This window comes from Globicephala melas, chromosome 10, assembly GCF_963455315.2.
Source record: "Globicephala melas chromosome 10, mGloMel1.2, whole genome shotgun sequence".
Lineage (NCBI taxonomy): Eukaryota > Metazoa > Chordata > Mammalia > Artiodactyla > Delphinidae > Globicephala > Globicephala melas.
In genome coordinates this window covers 58,055,240-58,076,649 of record NC_083323.1, presented here as the reverse complement: position 1 = coordinate 58,076,649, position 21,410 = coordinate 58,055,240, and the positions used below count along the sequence as shown (strand labels likewise).

The following is a 21,410-nucleotide window of genomic DNA, read 5'->3' as shown; positions in this document are numbered from 1 at the left end:
ATCAGCAACAGCTGGAGATGTACTCTGCTTGCCCTTCACTTTATTACAATCCCAACTTGTCTAAGTGTGACTGAGGCTTCACAATACTTTCATGCATGAGCCAGCATGTGAATTTATTCACATAACCCAATACGGCAGGTGAAAGGGAAAGTATAATCATTCCCATTTTATAAGGAAAGTAAAAACAAGTAAGGTTATAGAATTTAAGTGACTTGTCCAAAGAAGGATCAGAACTCAGGTCTCCTAGCACTTAGTCTGGAGCCCTTTCCCAGGAGAGACTGAGGCATGGTTAAGAATGATATTTGTAGGACTGGTGGTAAATGGGATGAGAAAGAAAATCTCTGACTTTTGCTTGGGAGTGGAATGAGAGGGAGCAGAAGCCTTACCTGGGCCAAACAGACAGCACAGAACCAGTCTCCTTCTGGGACAGCCTCCATCTTGGGCCGAAGGCAGTAAATATGGCAGCCACGGTCACACCCATCACAAAGTAGAAGAAACTCATCGTTGTCACCCTTCCGGCAGACTAGACAGGTCTGGACCAAGGTTGTGAGGAGGCAGAGTGAGCCCTCAAGCCTCTGCCTGCCACTTACCCCACCCACGCCAGCTGGCCATCTTGTCAGCTCCCCCAGGCTCTCCAGGCCTCTTACCACTTTGTTGACAGACTTCTCCCAGGCAATGGACCTCTCCAGCTGGCCCAGGCACAAGCAGACCTGGGCTGCGCTCCAGCACCGCTCTAGCGTTTGGCGCCAGGCTCTAATGCGAGGGGTGATCTCATATGATCTGGAGGGAGAAAGTGGTGATCTGGGGATGAGGAGCAGGGTCCATTAAATTTATCCCTTCTCCGCAAGACCAAGAAGGGGGGAGCCACTCACATCTCTGTAGTGGCACACTGTGGGGCACTACTGGGCGTGCCGATCAGGGCCTTCTCCAGCACAACCTCATGAGCTGGCCATAGGGGCTCCCGCAGGTACCGCCGCTCCACATTCTGCTCCAGGGCAGCAAGTCGCATCACTGCCAGGTCCAGGGGGTTGGTAGTTTTACGCTGGGGGGCCAGTCCTTCCTTGCCTCGACCCCGCCAGGTGATATCCTCCTGGGAGTCAGGTAGATGCTCACAGTAGGCCAAGTCTTCACGAGTAGAGTCTGGGCTGGGACGTGTCCAGCCCTGCAGGTGGGAGAGAGGAATAAAACTCATTATAAAGAAAGAACATTAAGCATAGAAAATGATGTGAACCATTTAGGGTCATGGGAGGTCACTTGTGAAGTGGGAACCCCAAGTTTTCCCTAACAAGGTACAGGAGATTAACACCCTCTCGTCAACAACCCCCTACCCAGTGCCAGCCCAAGTGTACCCGAATCTGCAGATCAGACAGGATAACCCGCTGTTCCAGCTCCTCTACCCACTGAAGCACGGCCAAGTCTGTCTCATATGTCTTCTCTTTGGGGGACCAGCTCATGATCCCTTCTTGAAAGGCAAGTAGCTGACTAGGCTCAAAGATAGGGTCTGAGAAGACAGAAGGCAGAGGGAAAAGCCCATCAGGCTATTTCGTTGTCCACAGCAGCAGCTCAACGTTTACCTGGGCTCTGCAGCTCAGGCTGGTTACGCATCTACCTTACCAGTTGAGGGCCGTAGGCAGACTTCCTGTAAGAAGTCCCTGTGCTTGTTTAGGTGTTTGTGAAGTGCCTTCTCTCGGATGCCTCGAGGGTGCAGGGCCTTGAGCATGGCATCCAATGTCTCAGGATCTCGGATCCACCACCAGCCCGAGCGCATCTCTGTGAAGACAGTTTATGTGTGTGGGGTGGGGAGTGGGAACCAGCTGTGAATCACATGGTCCACATCTGATGCCACTCCTAACTATATCTCACCCCATTCCACCCCAAAGTCACTCACCAGGGGGGACGGGCTGGGCTGTCAGCTGGGTTAGGTAACGCTGCTCCATCTGTTTGAAGAACTTACTGGGAGGTCTCCCTCTCCGTTTTGGCTGTCCCATCCCTGTGGGGCTCTGTGGTGTTTCTCTAGGGTCTCCTCCTCGCCTTTTAGGAGCCACGCCCAGCAAGGGGGTGGAAGAGAGCTGCACTGGAGAATAGGGGTTGGCAGCACTGGGTCTACTCACCTGTGAATGATGAAACATAAGGTGATGAGGGTGTTTTCATGTTGACAGGACCCCAGTAGCCCCATCCCTTCCCCCCAACTTAAGCAACAGCCCACAGCCAGGCAACAGGGCCTGTGGCAAGATGAAGATAAGTGCATACCACTAATTCTGGCTACTTACTGGCTTGGAGGAGGCAGGTAGCTGAGGGGAAGGAGTGGGCTGGTCCTCAGAAACTGCAGGGGGTGGTGTAGGGGCAGCACTGCAGGGCATCTGGGCTGAGAAGTTAAACCAGGGAGCTTGAGAATCGGGGCTGGCTTCTCTCTCGTCAGGTTCTGGCTCCTCCGGGGGCCGTGATGGCATTGGGTCCAGTTTTCCGGGGCTGCTATCAGGTGTGAGGACTGAGCTACTGAGCAGGGAGCCATGGCTCTGAGTCTGGCTCAGCCAAGACAGGAAGGCTGACTGGCTGAGGTCGTGCTGGCTCTGACCCAGAGACAAAGGGGAGCCCTCTGGCTCTAGGAACCCATTATGGGAGTGAGGATGGGACTGAAGCTGGGGCTGGGGCTGGGCATGAGCCTGAAGCTGAGGATGGGGCTGAGTCTCGGGCTGAAGCTGGACCTGCAGCTGTTCTGAACCTTGACTCTTGACAGGAGATTTCAAGTGCCTAGGTTGCACAGACCCAGGCTTAGTTTTCCGAGGTCGGCCTCGGGCCCGGGCAGGAGAACTGGCAGAGGTGCTGGAGCCAGCTAACTCCCTCTTCAGAGAGAAGGAGGCTGGGCTGGGTGTTGAATGGGTTGCCACTTTTAAGGAGTCAGTTTCCTGCTTTATCACATCCTCAGGAACTGTAAAGAAAAATGAAGAGCATAACACATACACAGATATAAGGGGAAAGAAAGAGGGTGTACAAACACAGGACATATACTTTCTTTTTCTCTTGGACTTCATACCCCCCTTTTGGAGACTGCACTGGGAAAAGCTTATATGCCAATGAGCACAGTATCTGGAAAAGAAACACTATGCTCCCAAGTAATCATCATCAGCATAATCATAAGCTAACATTTATTGAGAACCAGCTATAAGTTAAGCATTATTCTAAGAGCATTAACTCATTTTAATCCTCTCAATAGCCCTATGACGTATACATTCTATTATTAACTCCATTTTACAAATGAAAAAACTAAAGCATACAGCTGGTAAGTGGCAGAGCAGGTAGGTAGGCAGTCCTACTCCAGAGCCTGTGCTCTTAACCACACTGTGCTATACTGATTCTCATACAATGAAAGAAGCCCAAGACAACTAGGTAGAGGAAAAGGAATCGTTTAACTTTTGTTAGATAGGACTCAATTCAGGGTCCTACAACACACCTACCTAAGCTCCCCTCTGTTCCTTCCACAAAGATACCAGTCAAATAGGGCAACACCCAGTAGTTGCGTCTGTAGCGGTCCTGACCCAAGGAGACTGCCCGAAGCATCTGGGATGAGTGAAGCAGCTTTTTGCGAAAGAAGAGCTGACGCTGGGTAGGCAGTGGAAAAGGAAGATGAATGAAAAACACACTTCCAGGGACTGGAAGTCCAGCTTCAGTCCCAGTGGTGACTTCATCCAGTATATGGGAGAAGGGCAATGGCTCTCAGCTTCCCTATAAAATTGATACCATCTGGGCCCTACTCATAAGGAATCAATTCTCACCCAGCCCCTATCTCCAGCTCCTGGGAGGTTAGAAGCACAATACCTTGCTGAGTTTTTCTATCTGGCGCTCTAGCTCTGGGATGCTAGATGCTATGACATCAACCTGGAGAAGAAACAAGTAGACACCAACAGAAAGGGAATCATCAGATTCAAGAAAAAGAAATAATCTGTTTTCCAACTCCCACTTTCCTTGGTCTGGGCTAGTACCTCTCCATCTCTTCGACCCCTACGGCCATGGACAGCAGCTGTAGTCTCCTCCTCTTCTTCCTCTTCCATGCCACTGGTCTCCTCCATGATCCGAGAACTGCGCCTCCGCCCCAGGCCTTCCTCCGGTCCCTGCAGCTCTACCTCAGGTCGCCCAGTTCGTTTGGCCAAAGCAGTTTTCAATCTTGACGTAGACAGATTAAGGGAAACCGTGGTGAGGAACATGATACCACCACAAAAGGAACACCGTGAATCTAAGCAATCCCAGGCCCTGGGGTAAGGTCCCAACCCCAGAGGAGGGGCTGAGGACACTGAGTTCCAAGCAAAAGTCCTGGCTACGCTTCACTCTTTCCCCCTTCTCTCCTCTGTCCTGTCCATACCTCCGGAGCCGGCCTTCAACAATCCACTTGTTTTTCCTGTAGCTGGACATACTCTCCAGAGTCTTGTCAATCTCACTGCAGGGGAACAGGGAATGGGATTTTGAGGGAGAAGTGGCAGCACATACACAAAAGAAGGGAGGCTCAAGGGTAAAGGGAGTTTCATCCTAGAGCCTAGATTGGATGAACGGCAGAGGAAGGCTTGGATTCTCCCAGGGAAGAAAATTAGATTCAGTCCTAAGTCACACCAGCATGTCCAGAGCATGGCAGTGGACACACATCGCCGAGGATTTCTAAATGGCTAACCCCCTCCCCCATCCCATTCTGACCAAGGCACACAATAACCATCCCCACTCCTGCCCCTCACTTGATGATGAGGGTGGAGCCATTGAGCTCATGCACAAGGAAGGCCAGGACAGCAGCCTTCTGCTGGGGCGGCTGGGCTTGAAAAGGCTGGGTGCGCAGGCTGTCGCAGAGGGCTGGCTCCACTCCATACGCCATGAGGAAGCAGCGCAGGATCTCAGACACATTGTCTCTTGTTAGTGGGATCTCGGACACCTTCTCCCCCAAGATCTTTAAGGACTGTTTGGAGGAGAGCATGATAGGAGTTAAGAGAGATAGAGGAACAACTCAAGTTGGGTGAATCTGGAGCAGGAAAATACAATAGAACTACGGGGTTAAGATAGGAAAAGAAGAAAAGAATGAAAGTTGATAGGACAGATGAGAGAAGGAAAAGGACAGGTGCAAAAGAAAAGGAGCAAATTAAAGGAAAATGAACAAAGTAAGCAGAGGGAGGTCAGAAAGAAAAAGAAATAGAAGAGAAAAAAATATATGGAAAACAGAAACAGGAAGAAACTACAGATCTTCCTCCACTTGTCCCTGGAGAGAATGACAAGAGTCAGGACCTAAAACCTTAAAGCAGTGAGTAGAAGTAACCTAGGAGAAGATGCAATAAATTACCAGAAGGGCTAGCATGTAGTATATAGATCTTCCTCAACTTATGATGAGGTAATGTCCCAATAAACCTATCGTAAATTGAAAATATTGTAAGTTGAAAATGCATTTAGGGCTTCCCTGGTGGCGCAGTGGTTGAGAGTCTGCCTGCCGATGCAGGGGACACGGGTTCGTGCCCTGGTCTGGGAAGATCCCACATGCCGCGGAGCGGCTGGGCCCGTGAGCCATGGCCGCTGAGCCTGCGCGTCCGGAGCCTGTGCTCCGCAACGGGAGAGGCCACAACAGTGAGAGGCCCACGTACCAAAAAAAAAAAAAAAAAAAAAAAATGCATTTAATACACCTAATCTACAGAACATGATAGCTTAGCCAACCCTACCTTAAACATGCGCAGAACATTTAAATTAGCCTAGAGTTGGGCAAAATCATCTAACGCAAAGCCATTTTATAATAAAATGTTGACTATCTCGTGTAATCTAATGAATACTGTACTGAAAGTGAGAAATAGAATGGCTGCATGGGTATAAAATGGTTGTAAGTGTATCAGTGAACACATGGCTGACTGGGAGGTGTGCCTTGCTGCCGCTGCCCAGCATCATGAGAGAGTATCGTACTGTGTTTCTCTAGCCCAGGAAAAGATCAAAATCAAAATGTGAAGTACAGTTTCCACTGAATGCGTAACACTTCTGAACCACTGTAAAGTCGAAAAATCATAAGTCAAACCACTGTAAATTGGGGACCATTTGCATATCTCCCTTCACTTGTCCTGATCACTTTGGGAAGGGGCTTTCATGTGTTTAACTTAAACAGAAAGCAAAACTGAGAAAAGCACGGATTCCAGGCCCTCTGAACCTGCCCAGGAAAGGACCTCACCTGACAGTAGGAAGGCAAGCCAGGATCATAGAGCGCAGCTTTCAGGAGCCGCACCAGCAGATCTTGCACCTCGCCCAAGCTGTCGCCTTGACACAGGAGTCCCTCCTGCAGGACCCCCAGGCTAGGTACATCTTTGGCAGGGTCAAAGCCCAGCACCTTGCCGAAGCTGTGCAGGAACTCCACAATGGTCAAGCAGTCTGAGAAGGCCCCACTAGGCAGGATCAGACCAGGGATGCGTGAGAAGTCAGGCAGGGGCTGTAGAGAGAAAAAGAGGTAGGGTGTTCTGTCAAACATATGGGAAGGCAACAGTCTGGATATCTAGGAGGCTCTTCCTTTCACAGAAGTGTCTTCATGGATGGCCCCTCCAGGACCTGTTACTCTCCCCTCACTACCTGGTGGTCAGTCAGACACATGTCCTCTGTGGGCTTCTTCATCTCCTCCAAGATCATCTGCTGCCTCTGTCGCTCCTCAAAGCGCCTCTGTGTGGCCAGCGCTTTATCTGCTTTACAGGCTGGCTTGGCTTTGGCCACCTCCTCCTTTTCCTTCATTTTTACCTTCTCCTTCTTCTCCCTCTTGACTTTTTCCTTCAGTTTTTCCTGCTTTGTTTTTACTTTCTCCTTCTCAGCCTAGCCACCCAAGGGAGAGAGGAATCAAGAGTGCCATAAAGATTCAAGTCACCACCCTTTCCAGGTCCCCGTCCTCCCCACCTTACACCCAAAAACATGACTATAAAACGACACCAACTCACACGTCTTGCAAAATCAGTTTGGTGACTTCAAAGTTATGCTTGTGGTACATGCACCTACCTTCGATTTCTTCTTGGCTTCCTTCTGCTTTAAGCTCTTGGTCTCTTGTTTCCTCTTGCTCTTGGCCTGTAAACCATAAGGGAAGTCATTTCTCCTCAAACTCTGAAAGCATCACTGCTTTGACTAGCATTCAAAAACAGACAAGGGTACTGGGGAAGAGAGGTGAGACATGGGATGAAAGGTTGGCAATGGATCAATTCTCTCACCCTGGAGATGCTCACATTATTCCTGAATAAGCCCAATTCTCTAAATGGCGAGTGGCAGACGTGGGAGAAGGAAGAGAAAACAGAGCAGCTGTAGGAAAAGTTAACCTACTGTGTGATCTCTCTGATGTCCCTCACCTGCCCTTGGTTAGTAGTCTGACACTCTCCCCGTTGTACCTTCTGCTTCATCTTCTTCTTGATTTTACTCATCTTTGCTTTATCTTCCTCATTCAGTGTTTCTGTGAGGGCAGAAAGGAAAATGAAGAGGCAGGCAGGCCAATCTCCAGCACCCAGAGCAGCACACGCCTGTCACAAAGCTGGCCTCCGAAGCAGCTCCCTGAAGAATCCAGAAGTTTGTGGGGTTGTTTTTAAGTATACATAAGATGTTGTTGGAGGAAAAATGTAGGAGAGGCACCTGCTACAGAGGCGGCACAAAGAACTCCAATGGTATCTCCTGCCCAGAAGCACCAGCCCCTGGAACACTAGACTGCTTTAGAAGGGGTCCTAGAGGCCAAAACAGCAAAGTAGCCTTATAGCCTGTCTCTCCTCCAGGCTATCTGACAGACTGATTTTAGAACAAAGAAAGGAAACAGAAAAACTGCCAGGGAAAGCAGGTGGTCTTGAGTGGGAAGCACCAATTAAGCAAGAATGTGCCAGAAAGAAAGGGCCCAGATAATGGACACTTTAGCAGAATCATATCAAACTGACATAGCTATTGCTTACGCTCAGCTCTTATGTCTTGCTCTACTAAAAGGTCTGAATTTCTTCCCTTTTGGAAGACAATATTGAAGTGTGATTCTGCAAACAATAGTGTTTCAGAATTGGTGTTTTTGATATGACAGTACCTATCCTATTCTGGCATATAAACACTACCACCACCACATCTGTACAGCAACCCTCTAAGTTAGACAGGTATTACCTGCAGATGAACCACTATAGGCTTTTATTAAAATATAAGTGACTTGCTCCAGGTCATACAGTCAGAATCTGCCAGAGCTGGAACTCTGAATAGGAGACCGATGACTCCAAATTATTTCAAATTTATACTATATCAGGGCAAGTGCAATATTTACTGAAAAATTAGACATTTCCAATCTGTCCATCCCACTAAAACAGTGCCAATTATCTTTTGGATTCAGATGTGAATTCTGAACCTCCATGATGGTGGCAATGAGTAAGGTAAGAGTATATGTACGAGACAGCCAAAACCAGTAAGATAAGTAAGAAGCTGAAAGATGGAAAGAAAGGACATGAAAGCCCTCTCCTCTCATAACTATTTTTGGGAACCACCCAGGCTCCACTAGTAAGAGAGTAACTCAGGAAAGAAACTTATTGTAAAAGAAGTACCACAAAAGTGCTGGGACCCTGATGCTGCTTTCCAGAGAGGGGAAGGTGATTCAGATTCATTTCTTCCAGATGTCAGTCACACTCCTGGGAAACCCAGGCATTAGCAATTCATCAACATTTCAGATACCTCAGAGAGTGAGCAGAATCCCCAATCGTACCTTGGGCCTCCAGTTTCTTTAGGAGGCGGTTGTCTGTCTTATTCAACAGCTCAGTGATTTTGACCTTGGGTGGCCGACCTCGGCCCCGTTTCACCTTGGGGACATCCTTGGTCTTGGCCTTCTCAGTGTTTCGAGGTCGGCCCCGTTTCCCAGTAATTGCCTGAATCCTGGATGGGATCTCCTCTGCTGAGAGCTGTACCCACTGCAAGCCCTGAGGTAATAAGGAAGACTCTGTTACAATGGGAGGGAGTCTGTGCAAGCCACCAGGCCCTCTGAACCATTCAATGCCCAAGAATCTCCAAACCCCATGAGAGGAAGCTGCAGCTTGTCCATCAACCCTTTCTCAGACACAAAAGCATATTTAACCCTTGGGTGTGCACCTCTGGTGTGTCTCTCTCTTCAAAGAAATCACCAACAGGCATACGGGGACTGAAGCTGAAGTGCTCACGGCGGACGTTGTGTACCACATTGCGGCTCAGGTACTATGAGGAGGAGGTAGAGTGGCATCAGTGAAGTTACAGCCCTACCACACCTTTGGCCAGCAATAGCACAAGCAGAACAAGCCCCAGAGCAGACAATGCCAGCTTGTTGCCACTGGGCCCCAAAAACGGAGTCTGTGCTTTCCTAAAAAAGTCCACGAAAGCTACATTACCTTGATCACTTCCGGGAACTGTTTCATCCTCTTCCCACAGGGGCCATAATACCAGGTCTCCCCCTGCCATCGGTGGCTGCCCTTCTTGATGCGCACCTCTCTCCGCCACCTGCCAGAGAAGCACACGGGCCCTGCCGCCAGGTCACACCCCTACCCACTCTCAAGCCACCCAGAAGCCAAGCCCAGTGAGCAGATGGCCCGCCCCGCACCTGTCTCACTAGAACTGCATGTAGATGCAGAGGTTCCTGAGATACAAGCTTGGCCAGAAGGCAGGCCTGGGCCACAAGCCCCTCAGCACCACAGGGGAAAGCAACACACCAAACTGCACAAGCCCAGAAAGACCTCCACCCCTCCCTTCACAAAGTCAGTGAGATGAGCAGCCAGAAACCCCCTCCCTAATGCCATTCAGGGCAAATTACTGGGTTTCCACTAAAGAGGATAAAAGACCTAAGAGAATAAAGGCAGAAGAGACAGAGGGTGGGGAGGCAAGCAGAAGAGTAAACTCACTGCTGACTCCATGAAATGACTCTGGAGAGGCCAGGGTTTAGTGAGGAACTCTGTGTTCTGAGCAACAGATTATTCTAAGACTAAGCCTTATCTTTCTCTCAAAACTTAAAGCAGAACTCAGACTTGGTGATCACAAGTAGCCTACAGGGGCGGAGGTGGGGAAGGTCAGGAAGGCAGTTATTCCTATAAAGCCCTTGGTGTGCTGGCTTGTTCATTCTGGTCTCATACTGTTCCTGCCCTTAAAGTGCATTAAAAAAAAAAAAAAAAAAACCCAATTCATGGGGACTAAGACACTCCCCATTCACTGCTATTCCTTCTCTAAGCATACAGGACAAGGTAACTCATTTGGACATCTGAACCCTAGACCCACCAGCTGAATTTGGAAAAGATAACAGCAGTAGCCCCTTGAGGAAAAAACTGAGTGGTCACAAAATGAGGAAAGAATGGGTGAGGGGAGGAAGACCGTGAGAGAGGAAGAAAGGTAGCCTAAGAATCTCATGCCCAGGAACATTATCACTGCAGGTAACTATCCTTTAACCCATTCTTGTCTAACCCATTTCTCCCCATCTCAGATGAGAGGAGCTCCCTTCCCTTTTTCCTAGAGTCATTCATTAAATGTGTCAAAGGTCGATGCATGTAGCAAACTAGAGCATTTACCCATGTTGGAGGGGAAGACGGACTTCTTCTGGGGTAGCAATACGTCTCCTCAGGACATCACCTTGGGGAAGAAAACGGGGGATACCCAAGTTAAGAGTTCAAGCAAAATACTGAGACGACAGGCCAGTGAGGAAGGGCTAAATGCCACATGAGACAGAAACTTTTCCTGGAACCAGCTAGGGGTGGAACAGAATCTAGACACTCACCACTACCAGAGGGAGTGACTCCTTCTCCAGTGATCTCTTCCAGGTCAGCAGTTGTCTCAAGGAAGCTGCTGACATTCTTATCTGCTGGGGAGGCTGCTGGGAAGACAGCTGCTGGGGAAGGTGCGGGGGAGGCTTTTGGGGAGGTCACTGGGGAGGCCGTCAAGGAGACTTCTGAGGAGACGGGTGGGAGGGCTGCTGAGGAAGTTGGAGAGACTGTTGGGAAGGCTGCCGGGGAGATGGCTGGGGAAATTTCTGGGGAGGCTGCTGGAGAGACTTCTGGAGAGATTTCCGGGGAGGCTGCTGGAGAAACCGCCAGGGAGACTGCTGGCGAGGCTGTTGGTGAGACCGCTGGCGAGGCTGCTGTACGGAGCTGAAGAGTGGATGACTGGTCAGGGGCTGGCTGGGTCAGAGATGGTGGGAAGTCTGAAGCCTGAGTCTCCATCTCTTCCTGTTCTGCATCACTGCCATTATTCAGGTCAAAGCTAGTATCTAGAATCCAAAGGGACAGGACGGCTAAAGGAAGAACGATCATATAAAACAAGAGAATCTACTCAGACAAACCTGGACGAAGCTAAACAAGGTTACTTCAAGGGCTTTCCCCTAGGGTTGGAAAAAGAGAAATGGCCTCTGGCTCTCTTCCCCTACCATTCATGAAGGTTAAAGGGCAAAACTGCTGCTGCTGTCACTGTGTGAAGAAATACCTTTCACCTGGAGCCAGTAAAGGCCTCTGGCCTCCTGTTCCCCACAAACTCCAAGTCTCACCCCACAAGTTCTTTTGGGCACAGGGCAGAAGTCAGAGTGCCTTTTTTAGTCCCACCATACACTGTTCCATGGCCTCCTCAGCTCCCAGGAAGGTGTTCTCACAGATTTCCCACCCCTAAGGCCTGTTCTCTCACCTTTGCCCAGGTCAAGGACTTTCTCTGTCCTAGCTCTCCTCACTTACCTTGCAGAACAGACTCCCCAAGGACAGGGGGAGAGGTGGGGCTGGCAAATATAGAGGCTGAAGTTTGACTGTCATCTGCCAGGAGACTGAAGGCAGTGGCATTATTGAGGGAAGGACAATCGAGGGCAGAGATCACAGGGCTGTCCTCAAGAGGCAGCTTGTCCTCTGCACCCATCAGCTCCGTGTCATCTATACCATAGAGTCCTCCAGTCACTGGCTCTTCAGGGGTGGAAAAATCAGAAAGCAAGAGTTAAGAAATACTAGTCTGAATATATCCAGTTTTAGTTCCTATAGTGTGAAGCTTCCTTCTAATATTAGGGAAAGGCAAGGCAATGGTTTCTACCCACAGACCAACACAAAATTCTAGCATCTATCATAAAATAGGCCTTTCTTATATTTCAGTGGGGTAAAAGGTAATCGTTCAATGGCAAGTTAGTGAGAACCCAAATAGCCCATCTGTGTGGTAATAAGTCCCTATCCAGGGCTCTTGGCCAAAAGGAACACTGGGAGAGAACCTGGGAAATGAACCAATTCAGCTGAGAGTGCAGTTGGCCCAGTCAGGCCTGTGGCATGAAACTGTGGTCTGCCACAGGATCATCTAGAGACCCCAGTGTCCCAGATTCCCAAATACTTTCCCTGGCTTATTATCTCTTCCAGGTGGTATAAAGTGGCTACCCTCTGCATGGATACGTTGAAGGGAGCTAATCTCCAAGCCTACCCGGTGCCAAAGTGTTGAAGGGCTCCAGAGAGACTTCACTGAGGATTGGAGTGTCTTCCAGTTGATCAGGAAGATGTGAAGGATCATCTAAGCAGCTCACTGTGGGATCAGGGACCAAGACTGAGACCTCTTGGTGTAATGATTCCACAGAAGGGACAGAGCCGTTGTAACCACACATCTTTAGTTCTAGGAAATCCCAGGAGAGGGCAAAAGTCAAAATCAGTGCCGTCAACGGGTTCAGTTAGCTATTAGTAGGCAATCTTTGCTAGAGGGATGGATGTTCATTCTTTCAACATTTATGGGTCCCAGTTCTATGTTGGGTACCGATCATACCGAGAACTTTTGAGTATGCAAAGATGTGCGAGGAAGATCCTGCAGCAGGTAAAGAGGGGAAAGAAGAGTGGGGTCTGAGACAAGAACCCCATCATGTTCTCAACTGTTTCCCCCATCCAGTTAAACAGAGAAAACATCCTGTGATTTCACAGGGTGGTCACCTTTATACTTGGAATCAATAGCAAACTAAGCATTTATCTATTCTGAGGGGGAAGGTGAGAGGGACTGCACATGTACCTATGCTAACAACAACAAAAAAGAAAGGAAACTGAGTAGACAAGCAATGGTGTGCTCTGCCTGTTCCTTCCCTCCTGCACGTGCCAATCACTACTTAGGGCTCAGCCCACTTTAGCAGCCAGTCTGGCCCTGCCACAGTCAAATCAAATTGGCCTCTTTGCCTCCTGCTGATGCCCCAACCCCTTCCTATAACTTAGAAGGCTTTCTTGATGCAGGGTGTCTGTTGGGGCTGTTTCGGGCTCGCCCACCTGCCCTCTCCAGGCCAGCAGCTCTGCATGAGCTTGAAATAATTTGCACTCCCACTCTCGAGCTGGTGCTGCTGCCACAAAAACACCAGCCACTTGGCTCTGCTAATCACCAACATGCAAATCAGCCTCCACTGCAGAGAGCTGGAAAGACAAGTTTTCCTCACCTCAAAAAGCCACTGCGCCCCCCAGAGCCCCATTTTCCCTCTCCCAACCCAGCTCACAGACCCACAGTTATACCTGGCTGCTCCTCTTCCAGCTCCAGGCTGCCTACCAAGCCAGTGCCATTCTCCGCCACAACTGAAGTCAGCTCCTTTTCTGCTGCCTCATCAGGATGGATACCACTGCCCACCTCCTGCGAGGGTGCAAAGGTCTGGATGCTGGATCCCAACATAGGAGAAGTCTGTGGGGAGGTGAAAAAACTAGGGGGTCCATTGGGCATCACCTCAAAATTCTGGTCAGGAAAGGAATCATATAGTTCCTGTGAATCGAAGTTAAGCCCCATGGGACTCTGGGTACCGTTGGCCCAGAACTCTTGGCTCCCAGCCCGAAGGTTAGTGTTGTGACTTGGGGATGAAGGTTGCCGGCTGCCCCCAAGGATGCCGTTGAGTGGGTATTGTCCCCCCGAGAACTGGGAGAGAAGGGGTGGGTCCTTGAGGTTGCTGCCAGGATTGGCAGGTGGGTACTGTGAGTAGTTCCAGAGACAGTCATAGGCCACGTTGGGGTGATGGAGGTGTGAGGTGCTGGAGGAGTGGGGAGCAGAGTTCAAAATCCCTGAAGTAGTAGTGTGAGATACAGTAGATAAGCCATTAACATTCACATCCCCATTCAAACCTGGCAGAGAAGGAGGGAAAAGGGTCAGTTACAGCTATGTATGCAAGTAACACTATAAATTCTACTAAAGCAACAGCACTGACTAGAAAAAGGGAAGGTGAAGGGGTGGGGGATTCCCCCTCTACTGTATTTATAGTTTTTTGGTCTCCAGGGAACACCAAACCCAGATGCTCCTGGGTGGAAGCTTAGCAATCGCTGCTGAGGCTGCTGAGTAGGGGGCTGGGGAGCTCTCCCAGCCTACCACAAGAGCGACCAGCAGAGAGCCGGCTGCTCTGGATGCTCAGGGCTTTTCAAATTTTTTTTTTTAATGAAACTGTTCGCAGACGCCCTACAGTGACTTGCATTCTTCCCCACCCTCATTCCCTGGAGGAATTCTTCCCTTGGAGTGGCATGACTGAACTCTCTGCCCCCCCCAGCCCCCGCCGCCTTCCCCAGTGCCTGTTTGCCCCACAGTGGCACCAGAAGAGACAGCCTCCACCTCACTGGCACATGCAGATCCAGCACTTTGTGCTGGGCTAAGAATAGAATTTGCAGTCACCACAGCAGAAAGATCCCAGCTCGGAAGGCTGGCCTTGGCCCCTCCCCATAGGCACTGGAGGGTAATACACGGTGGGGGGGGGGGCTCTGCATGAGCAGTATGCAGACTTCAGTTCTCAACACCAATGGCGGCCTCTGGATTGGAGGGCAGTCAAATAAAAGGAACCAAGATACTAAGGAAGCTTCAGCGGACATGGGAGCAGTCCTCCAGCGAAATAAGGGAGTTTCTATCTATCTGCAACCCCCTTGTGAAAGACAGGAGGGAGTGGTGGTTAAGTATAAGCCTGTGGCAGTATTTTTCTGCTGCAAGGAAGGAGGCAAACATTTGTGCCTCACTCTGCTTCCAAGCATAAAGTACCTGAAACCAAGGCAAGATTAGAGAGGTACTTGGCAGGGCCATGGTACAGAGCAACTGATAAGCCAAATCCAGGAAAAGACCTGATCCTGGCAGCAACACTTCCGTCTGGAATTATAGATGTTTCTCTCTGGGGAACTAGGTAAGAATTATAACGCTCCCTGTCCCTATCTTCTATCCACAAGGACAGGAGGTGGCACAAGCACTTCAAGCATCTGCTCTCTTCTCTGCTGCACAAACTAAAAGGCAAACACATCCCAACCTTCACCCAACCCCTCCACCCCCAGTCCTAAGGGAGGGCTACTCCAGCCTCTAAAAACAGCTTCTCAGAGGGCTGGCCCTTTATCTCTTTCTCACGGGTCCAACCTGGTTATCAGAAGCAGCAGCCAGGGAACAGGGCTGACAAAAGAGCAAGCTAAGATGAAAAGGCCAGTATGTTTTTCTAATCCCTTCCAGCCTTAAAATGAAAAGTGTTGTTTCCATAAATCCCTAGAACTTGTTCTTACAAGTTTGACTTCTCTCCAGCAGCTGGAGTTCTGAGGATTCACTTCCTCCCTTCCCACCTGGCATAAAAGAGAGTTGTTGTGAAGTAGCTAGTCCAGAGCCAAACCTTATCCCATCAACCTGCTCTCAAGGAGCGATGCCCACTCCCTCCCAGGCCATGTGGCCCTCACACTCACTTTTCCCTTGCTGGGGGAAGTTCATGGGAGACCCGTTAGTGTAGAGCCCCTCCCCTGAGGAGGGAGAGGGTTTCAGTCCTGAGGCAGCAGGTGCAGGGGGAAGGCCAGTAAAGTTAAAATGGTCGTTTGCCTCCATTTCTGTAGGAGGGGAGAGAGAGGGGAAAAAAAATACTGGCGGTTAAACAAGGTTATGTCACCTGGAATCTTCTAGAGGGAATGCCCCCTCCCCTCCATCTACTTTACTTACCCTTCTCCTACCCAGGTACTGGATTGGGAGGGAGGGGAGTTGCGGGGGGAGTGGGGAAGGAGAGAAGAGAAGAGGAAGTGGAAATATACTCCTAACCTGGGCAATGACCTTATAGAAACAGTGTTTTAAAAAGTCAGAATTGTAGAGATAAAAAGAGTTAGGGAGAAAACCAAGATACACACCTAGAGGAGTCTTCCCCCTGTATAATCCCCACCCTCTTAACTCCCAGCCCAGGTTACCCCTCTATGTTAGATATTAGCCCTCAACTGCAACATTTAACATTCTCCATCCTTCCCGCCCCCCGGCCCCCCGCCCCCACCACCAAGGTAAGGCCAGAGTCCCACTCTGGGACTTCTGTATACAGAAGGTTCTCAAAGCCATCTTTCTGACAGAAAAGCATGGACGTGTTGGCAGAAAAAGCATGTTTAATACATATACTGTTTTATTATTATAGTTGAGTTAAGCAATTACCACGTTATCCTATCCATAGCCCTAGACATCTGAAGAAGATAGTATAGTTAACTGAGGTAAAGGAATTTGAAAAGAATACACTTAAGGAAAGGTGACCATAATAGCAAAAGTCAAATCATCCAGTAACACGTCTACTCCTTTTTCATGGGAAATACCATGCTCTCTAAGAACATAGCTCACAAAAGTGTCAGAGCTGGAAAACTGATTAAATAAGAGAGTGTCCCAAGGAACAGTATTCTGTTATGTCTACTGTGATTACTTCCCCATGTTTTGGTTTTGTGGCTTAAATGTAAATGGTCACTGAGAGGATAGCTAGGTACTTAAAGTTGTAAAGTACAGTGGCTCATTGGGGAGTAGTATGGTTAAAAAGCTCTTTACCCTCTCCTGAATATGATGAGGTGATATACTACTAGGAATGATGATGAGAATAAATTTACCTTCGATAGAGCAAAGGGAAGAAGGAAGAAGACAGAAAGCAGAAGCTAGAATTACTGGCAAAGCCTGACACATCAATCAGATACTTATGATGTACTAGCGCATACTAATTTGTTATATGAGAGACATGATCTGTCTTGATATAGAAAAAGCAACTCCTTTGGTTACCACAGAAGAGTAAAGGACAGAAGAGTTCAGGTATAAAGATTTTTTTATCAAGCTCCCAAGATGAGATAATAAGCAGACCTAGGTGGTGTTTTAAATAACCTCTTAAAAAAAAAAAACTATAAGTAAAGCTTTTAAAAGAATGAATAAATCAGTTAAGGACACATAAGGCCACTGCCCAAGGTTTGCAAGAATCATATTCTTGAACATGCTAGATAATGCAAATTAGCCACCATTAGGTGAATCTAACATAATTCTGAGCATGAACTATAAACGCTGTACAGTATATAGCATGATAGCTGTAAGATTTTCCATGCTTGGGACTTCCTTGGTGGCAGTGGTTAAGAATCCACCTGCCAGTGCAAGGGACACAGGTTTGATACCTGGTCCGGGAAGATCCCACCATGCCGTGGAGCAACTAAGCCCATGCGCTCTAGAGCCCGTGCTCCACAACAAGAGAAGCCACCGCAATGAGAAGTCCGCGCACTGGCAACGAAGAGTACACCCCTCCCTGCCCCGCTCACGACTACAGAAAGCCCATGTGCAGCAACAAAGACCCAACGTAGTCAAAAATAAATAAATTTAAAAAATAAAAAAAAAAGATTTTCCATGCCTAATACCATAATTGTCTCTACCTTTATCAATTTTAACTGGAATTTAAAAAATAAAAGCAGGGGCTTCCCAGGTGGCCCAGTGGTTAAGAATCTGTCTGCCAGTGCAGGGAACACAGGTTCGAGCCCTGGTCCAGGAAGGTCCCACATGCTGCGGTAGTGCACCACAACTACTGAGTCTGTGTGCCACAGCTACTGAAGCCCGCGCAGCTACAGCCCGTGCTCCACAACAAGAGAAGCCATTGCAATGAGAAGGACGTGTGCTGCAAGGAACAGTAGTTCCTGCTCGCCGCAACCAGAGAAAGCCCGAGCTCAGCAAAGAAGACCCAACGCAGCCAAAAATAAATAAAGTAAATAAATTAAAATAAATAAATAATAAAAGCAATTTGCATTTTGTCAATTTAAGAGGGGAAAAGTTTTTAGGATAAACTCATTTCCCATAAAGGATTTCCCATCTTCACTCTAAAATAAGCAGCAGACCCAGACTTGCTATGCATCAGTGAAGAAACTTGGTCTCTACAGAAGACCTCAGGGGCCCCCAGGATTTCCTTATAGTTAAAGACCATCCTCAGCACTAAGGGATCTGAAAAATAAGCATCATGAGATTAGTGACCCTTCCGAAATGAAAGACACCAAGGAGGAAAGTTCATTCCCTATACTCTAGGTTAGGTTCCTTCCAAAGCTTACATCACAGGGAGGACTTCCTTGGAGGTCCAGTGGTTAAGATTTCGCCTTCCAATGCATGAGGTGCGGGTTCAATCCCTGTTGTGGGAGCTAAGATCCCACTTGCCTCTCAGCCAAAAAACCAAAACATAAAACAGGAGCAGTATAGCAACAAACTCAATAAAGACTTTAAAAATGGTCCACATCAAAAAAAAAATCTTTAAAAAACAAAACAAAACAAAGCTTACATCACAGGGAATTCCCTGGCAGGCCAGTGGTTAGGACTTGGTGCTTTCACTGCCAGGGCCCAGGTTCGATCCCTGGTGGGGAAACTACATGCCGCCAAAAAAAAAAAAAAAAAAGAGGACATTCAGGGATTCATTTCCCAAGTCTAGAAATGCTATGCCTGGAGAGCCAATCTCATCTGATCCCCACATCTCCTCTCCCCCAGTTTTATGCACAGCCACACCTCTGCTGTGCGCTGGACTATATTCTCCCACTCAATGATAGGCCACAGTTCGTTTTTCCTTTTTCTGTTTGAATCCATGAGGAAACTAGTGACCTTCTCATCTCTGCTACTCTGGGACAGCATAGCATTTCCTGTCTCATAAATTACATACTAATAAGCATAAATGGATGGCTTACAGAAATCAGATAAGTAAAAGGAATGGGAAGTTATCTAGTATCTGAGGTCTGTTTCCCCAGGAGCCTCTACTGAGGGGTCATCAGGACCACAATCACTTCATTTATAAGAAGCTTCCTAGAAACATAAAATACTCTGTGCTGTGCAGTGAGATCAGCGCAACAACAGTGAGCTCTAGGTGCAAATCCCAGCTCTATTACCACTAGCTGTGTGACCCTGAACAAGTTACTTAATGTTGCTGAGCCTCTGCTTCATCATTAGTAAAAATTTTAGTACTCACCTCCAGGGCTTGTGAGGATTTAATGAGAAAATCTATATAAAGGACCTGGCACAGCATCTGTCACCCAGTAAGCACTCAATAAATTTTAGCTATTATTATTAGACAAAAAAGAGTAAAAACTATTTTTTGTTTTTAGTTTTTAAAAAGATAATCATATCCAAAGGGTCAAAATATAATTTAAAACCATTACGATTTTTACTAGTATGGGAGATACTACCAAACCAGGGATGATCCTCCCAGCCAGACTTCCTTGTATGCAACTAGACTCTTGATTTCAAGAGAAGTTTTGCATGTGGGATCTTAGTTCCCCAATCAGGGATCGAACCCAAGCCCCCTGCATTAGCAGCGAGGAGTCTTAACCATTGGATGGCTAGGGAAGTCCCTACACTCTTGATTTCAGATGTCACTTAAATATGGGATCACATTATAGGAACGCAAAGAAAATGTGGGCAGCTCCTCTCAGCAATAAAACCAGGGTCATTTTATTTTAACCTTCCTACCCAAGATGCTTTTCACAATAAAGCCTGAAGGTAAATTATGTCCTCCCATCTAGAGCTAATAAGAAGAACAGTAAAGCAAAGGAGAGTGTCTCCCTTTGAACTAATGGGATTTTGGCCAAATGAAAAGAGAAATCAGTCAGTGCCCAACCCCCAGAATAGTAGACAGCTCTCCTGACCAGGAAGTACAATCAGGCCAGCAGCAGCCCAGTCCCAGTAGTATGTAAATGGATCTCTTAAGGACCTCTAAGCTTCATTTATAAGAGTTAAGGGACATTGCCCCTTAAGCTTGAGGTAGTAAAGCTCTTGCCACAAGGCCAAATAGGCTGCTCTTTCTCTCAGTTGCTACTGAAGAGTTACTACTCTGTGGACCTGTGACATGGTTTTGACAGAAAAGGGCTGACAATGCAGTGTTGAAATAAATGTTACAAATTTCAACACTGTTGCAGGTGCCCTGACCAACCCTAACACTCAGACCTCTGAGGCTACCCCCAGAAAGACAAGACACATTAACACCATCTAGCTGGACACTTGAGTCCCTGCAGCTCCTTGGTTCATTCTTCCCATATAGAATACTAAAATTCCACAAATAGAGAGGTTTCTAATTTTGTGGGGTGGGCAGAGATTTCAAATATCTATCTTTACTAAACAGTGAATTTAAATCTTGCAGTATAGTAAGTAAATCATACTACATTTTAGATTTGTAATTGTGAATGTTATGAAGGATACTTCTGAACTCTACACATCTCTGGAATCATCCACCATACTCTAATACAGTGGTTTCCAACCAGGGTGATTTTGCCCCCAGGGGACATTTAGTCATTTAGAAAGGTATACGCTACTGGCATTTAGGAAATCAAAGCTGGGGATGCTCCTAATGATCTTGTAATACACAAGACAGCCCACTACAACAAAGGATTATTTGGTTCTTGCTCAATCAAGAGCAAGGTTGAAAAACCCTGCTCTACCACAAAAGCTGCCTCATTTCCCATTTCTACCCTATACCCTGGGGAAGATCCCAAAGTTTTTACTACTCCCAATTCCTGATGCTGCAAACAAGCATGCCTTCACTTTCAAATCTAAAAACTCCTTCCTGGCGAAGCTGTCTTCCTCCACCAAAAGAGTTCCAAGTGCCAAGCCACAAAATCAACATGCCTTCTTCCCCAGTAAGGACAGCCCATTCAGACAGCTCTCGTAACAATCTTCCCTTGGAACCCAGACTCAGACTACAGCCATACTGACTGAGGCTCATTCTCTCAAAATGTCCTTTCCTTAACCCCCTTTTCCTAGTCAGGACAGTAGGCAGAAGGAAGATGAGGAAAGAAGGAAGATTATTATCCTAAGGGAGGCTACTCAAAGACAACCGCCACGTCCAGGCTGCACAGAAAAACACAAAGATGATTGTTCTCTGTCCTTATTTCTTCTATACTACGTAGGTTCTACAGCATCAACCAGAAATTAAGTTCTACCATTATATCTCCAGCACTTAATTTAGTGCTAAGTACATTAAAAAAAATGAAAGGAAATACTTGTTGAACTCATAGATTGAGCAAATGAATGAGTAAATCTGTCTTTTCTGTCACTACCAACTTACTCATCCAATAAAGTTTGTGATTTTTGCTCCCACCATTCTCAAGAGAACCAAAAAATTCAGCTTCATTCTTCACAGAGATAATTTCTAGAGGGAAGAAAGGCCCCAAATCTTGACATATTTTAGACATATGTCTCATGCAGAAAATAAGGCCTGGAAACAGGGAAGCGTGATTTAACTGAACACTGAAGGCATATAGCAGGTTTTAAAG

The 21,410-nt window shown here is 47.7% G+C and overlaps 2 protein-coding genes across 7 annotated transcripts in view; one reads left to right on the top strand and one right to left on the bottom strand.

Moving 5' to 3' along the window:
* The window catches only part of RBMS2 (RNA binding motif single stranded interacting protein 2), a 104,265-nt gene extending 91,279 nt beyond the window's left edge, over positions 1-12,986 (top strand). The window contains exon 15 of one of the 2 annotated variants that reach the window (XR_009565626.1): positions 12,315-12,986. The gene's annotated coding sequence lies outside the window, so the exon portion shown is untranslated. The remainder of the gene's footprint in view (positions 1-12,314) is intronic. The other variant, XM_070046501.1, reaches the window with a different exon arrangement.
* Positions 1-21,410, bottom strand: part of BAZ2A (bromodomain adjacent to zinc finger domain 2A) — a 34,204-nt gene that overhangs the window by 3,429 nt on the left and 9,365 nt on the right. For 3 of the 5 annotated variants that reach the window (XM_030866593.2, XM_060306919.2, XM_030866594.2), the window contains 25 exons: positions 15,597-15,734; positions 13,431-14,024; positions 12,376-12,561; positions 11,658-11,876; positions 10,715-11,203; positions 10,509-10,569; positions 9,345-9,453; positions 9,073-9,174; positions 8,693-8,903; positions 7,326-7,426; positions 6,985-7,050; positions 6,571-6,804; positions 6,179-6,433; positions 4,722-4,936; positions 4,358-4,432; positions 3,981-4,161; positions 3,817-3,876; positions 3,456-3,600; positions 2,271-2,929; positions 1,889-2,111; positions 1,615-1,770; positions 1,350-1,501; positions 873-1,162; positions 648-780; positions 387-533 (listed from right to left, as the gene is read on the bottom strand). In XM_030866593.2, the coding sequence (XP_030722453.1) occupies positions 387-533; positions 648-780; positions 873-1,162; positions 1,350-1,501; positions 1,615-1,770; positions 1,889-2,111; positions 2,271-2,929; positions 3,456-3,600; positions 3,817-3,876; positions 3,981-4,161; positions 4,358-4,432; positions 4,722-4,936; positions 6,179-6,433; positions 6,571-6,804; positions 6,985-7,050; positions 7,326-7,426; positions 8,693-8,903; positions 9,073-9,174; positions 9,345-9,453; positions 10,509-10,569; positions 10,715-11,203; positions 11,658-11,876; positions 12,376-12,561; positions 13,431-14,024; positions 15,597-15,732 (5,199 nt within the window). In that variant the 5' untranslated portion in view covers positions 15,733-15,734. Of the gene's footprint in view, positions 1-386; positions 534-647; positions 781-872; positions 1,163-1,349; positions 1,502-1,614; positions 1,771-1,888; positions 2,112-2,270; positions 2,930-3,455; positions 3,601-3,816; positions 3,877-3,980; positions 4,162-4,357; positions 4,433-4,721; positions 4,937-6,178; positions 6,434-6,570; positions 6,805-6,984; positions 7,051-7,325; positions 7,427-8,692; positions 8,904-9,072; positions 9,175-9,344; positions 9,454-10,508; positions 10,570-10,714; positions 11,204-11,657; positions 11,877-12,375; positions 12,562-13,193; positions 13,393-13,430; positions 14,025-15,596; positions 15,735-21,410 lie in introns of those variants that run through there. The other 2 variants (XM_030866596.2, XM_060306920.2) reach the window with 2 other exon arrangements.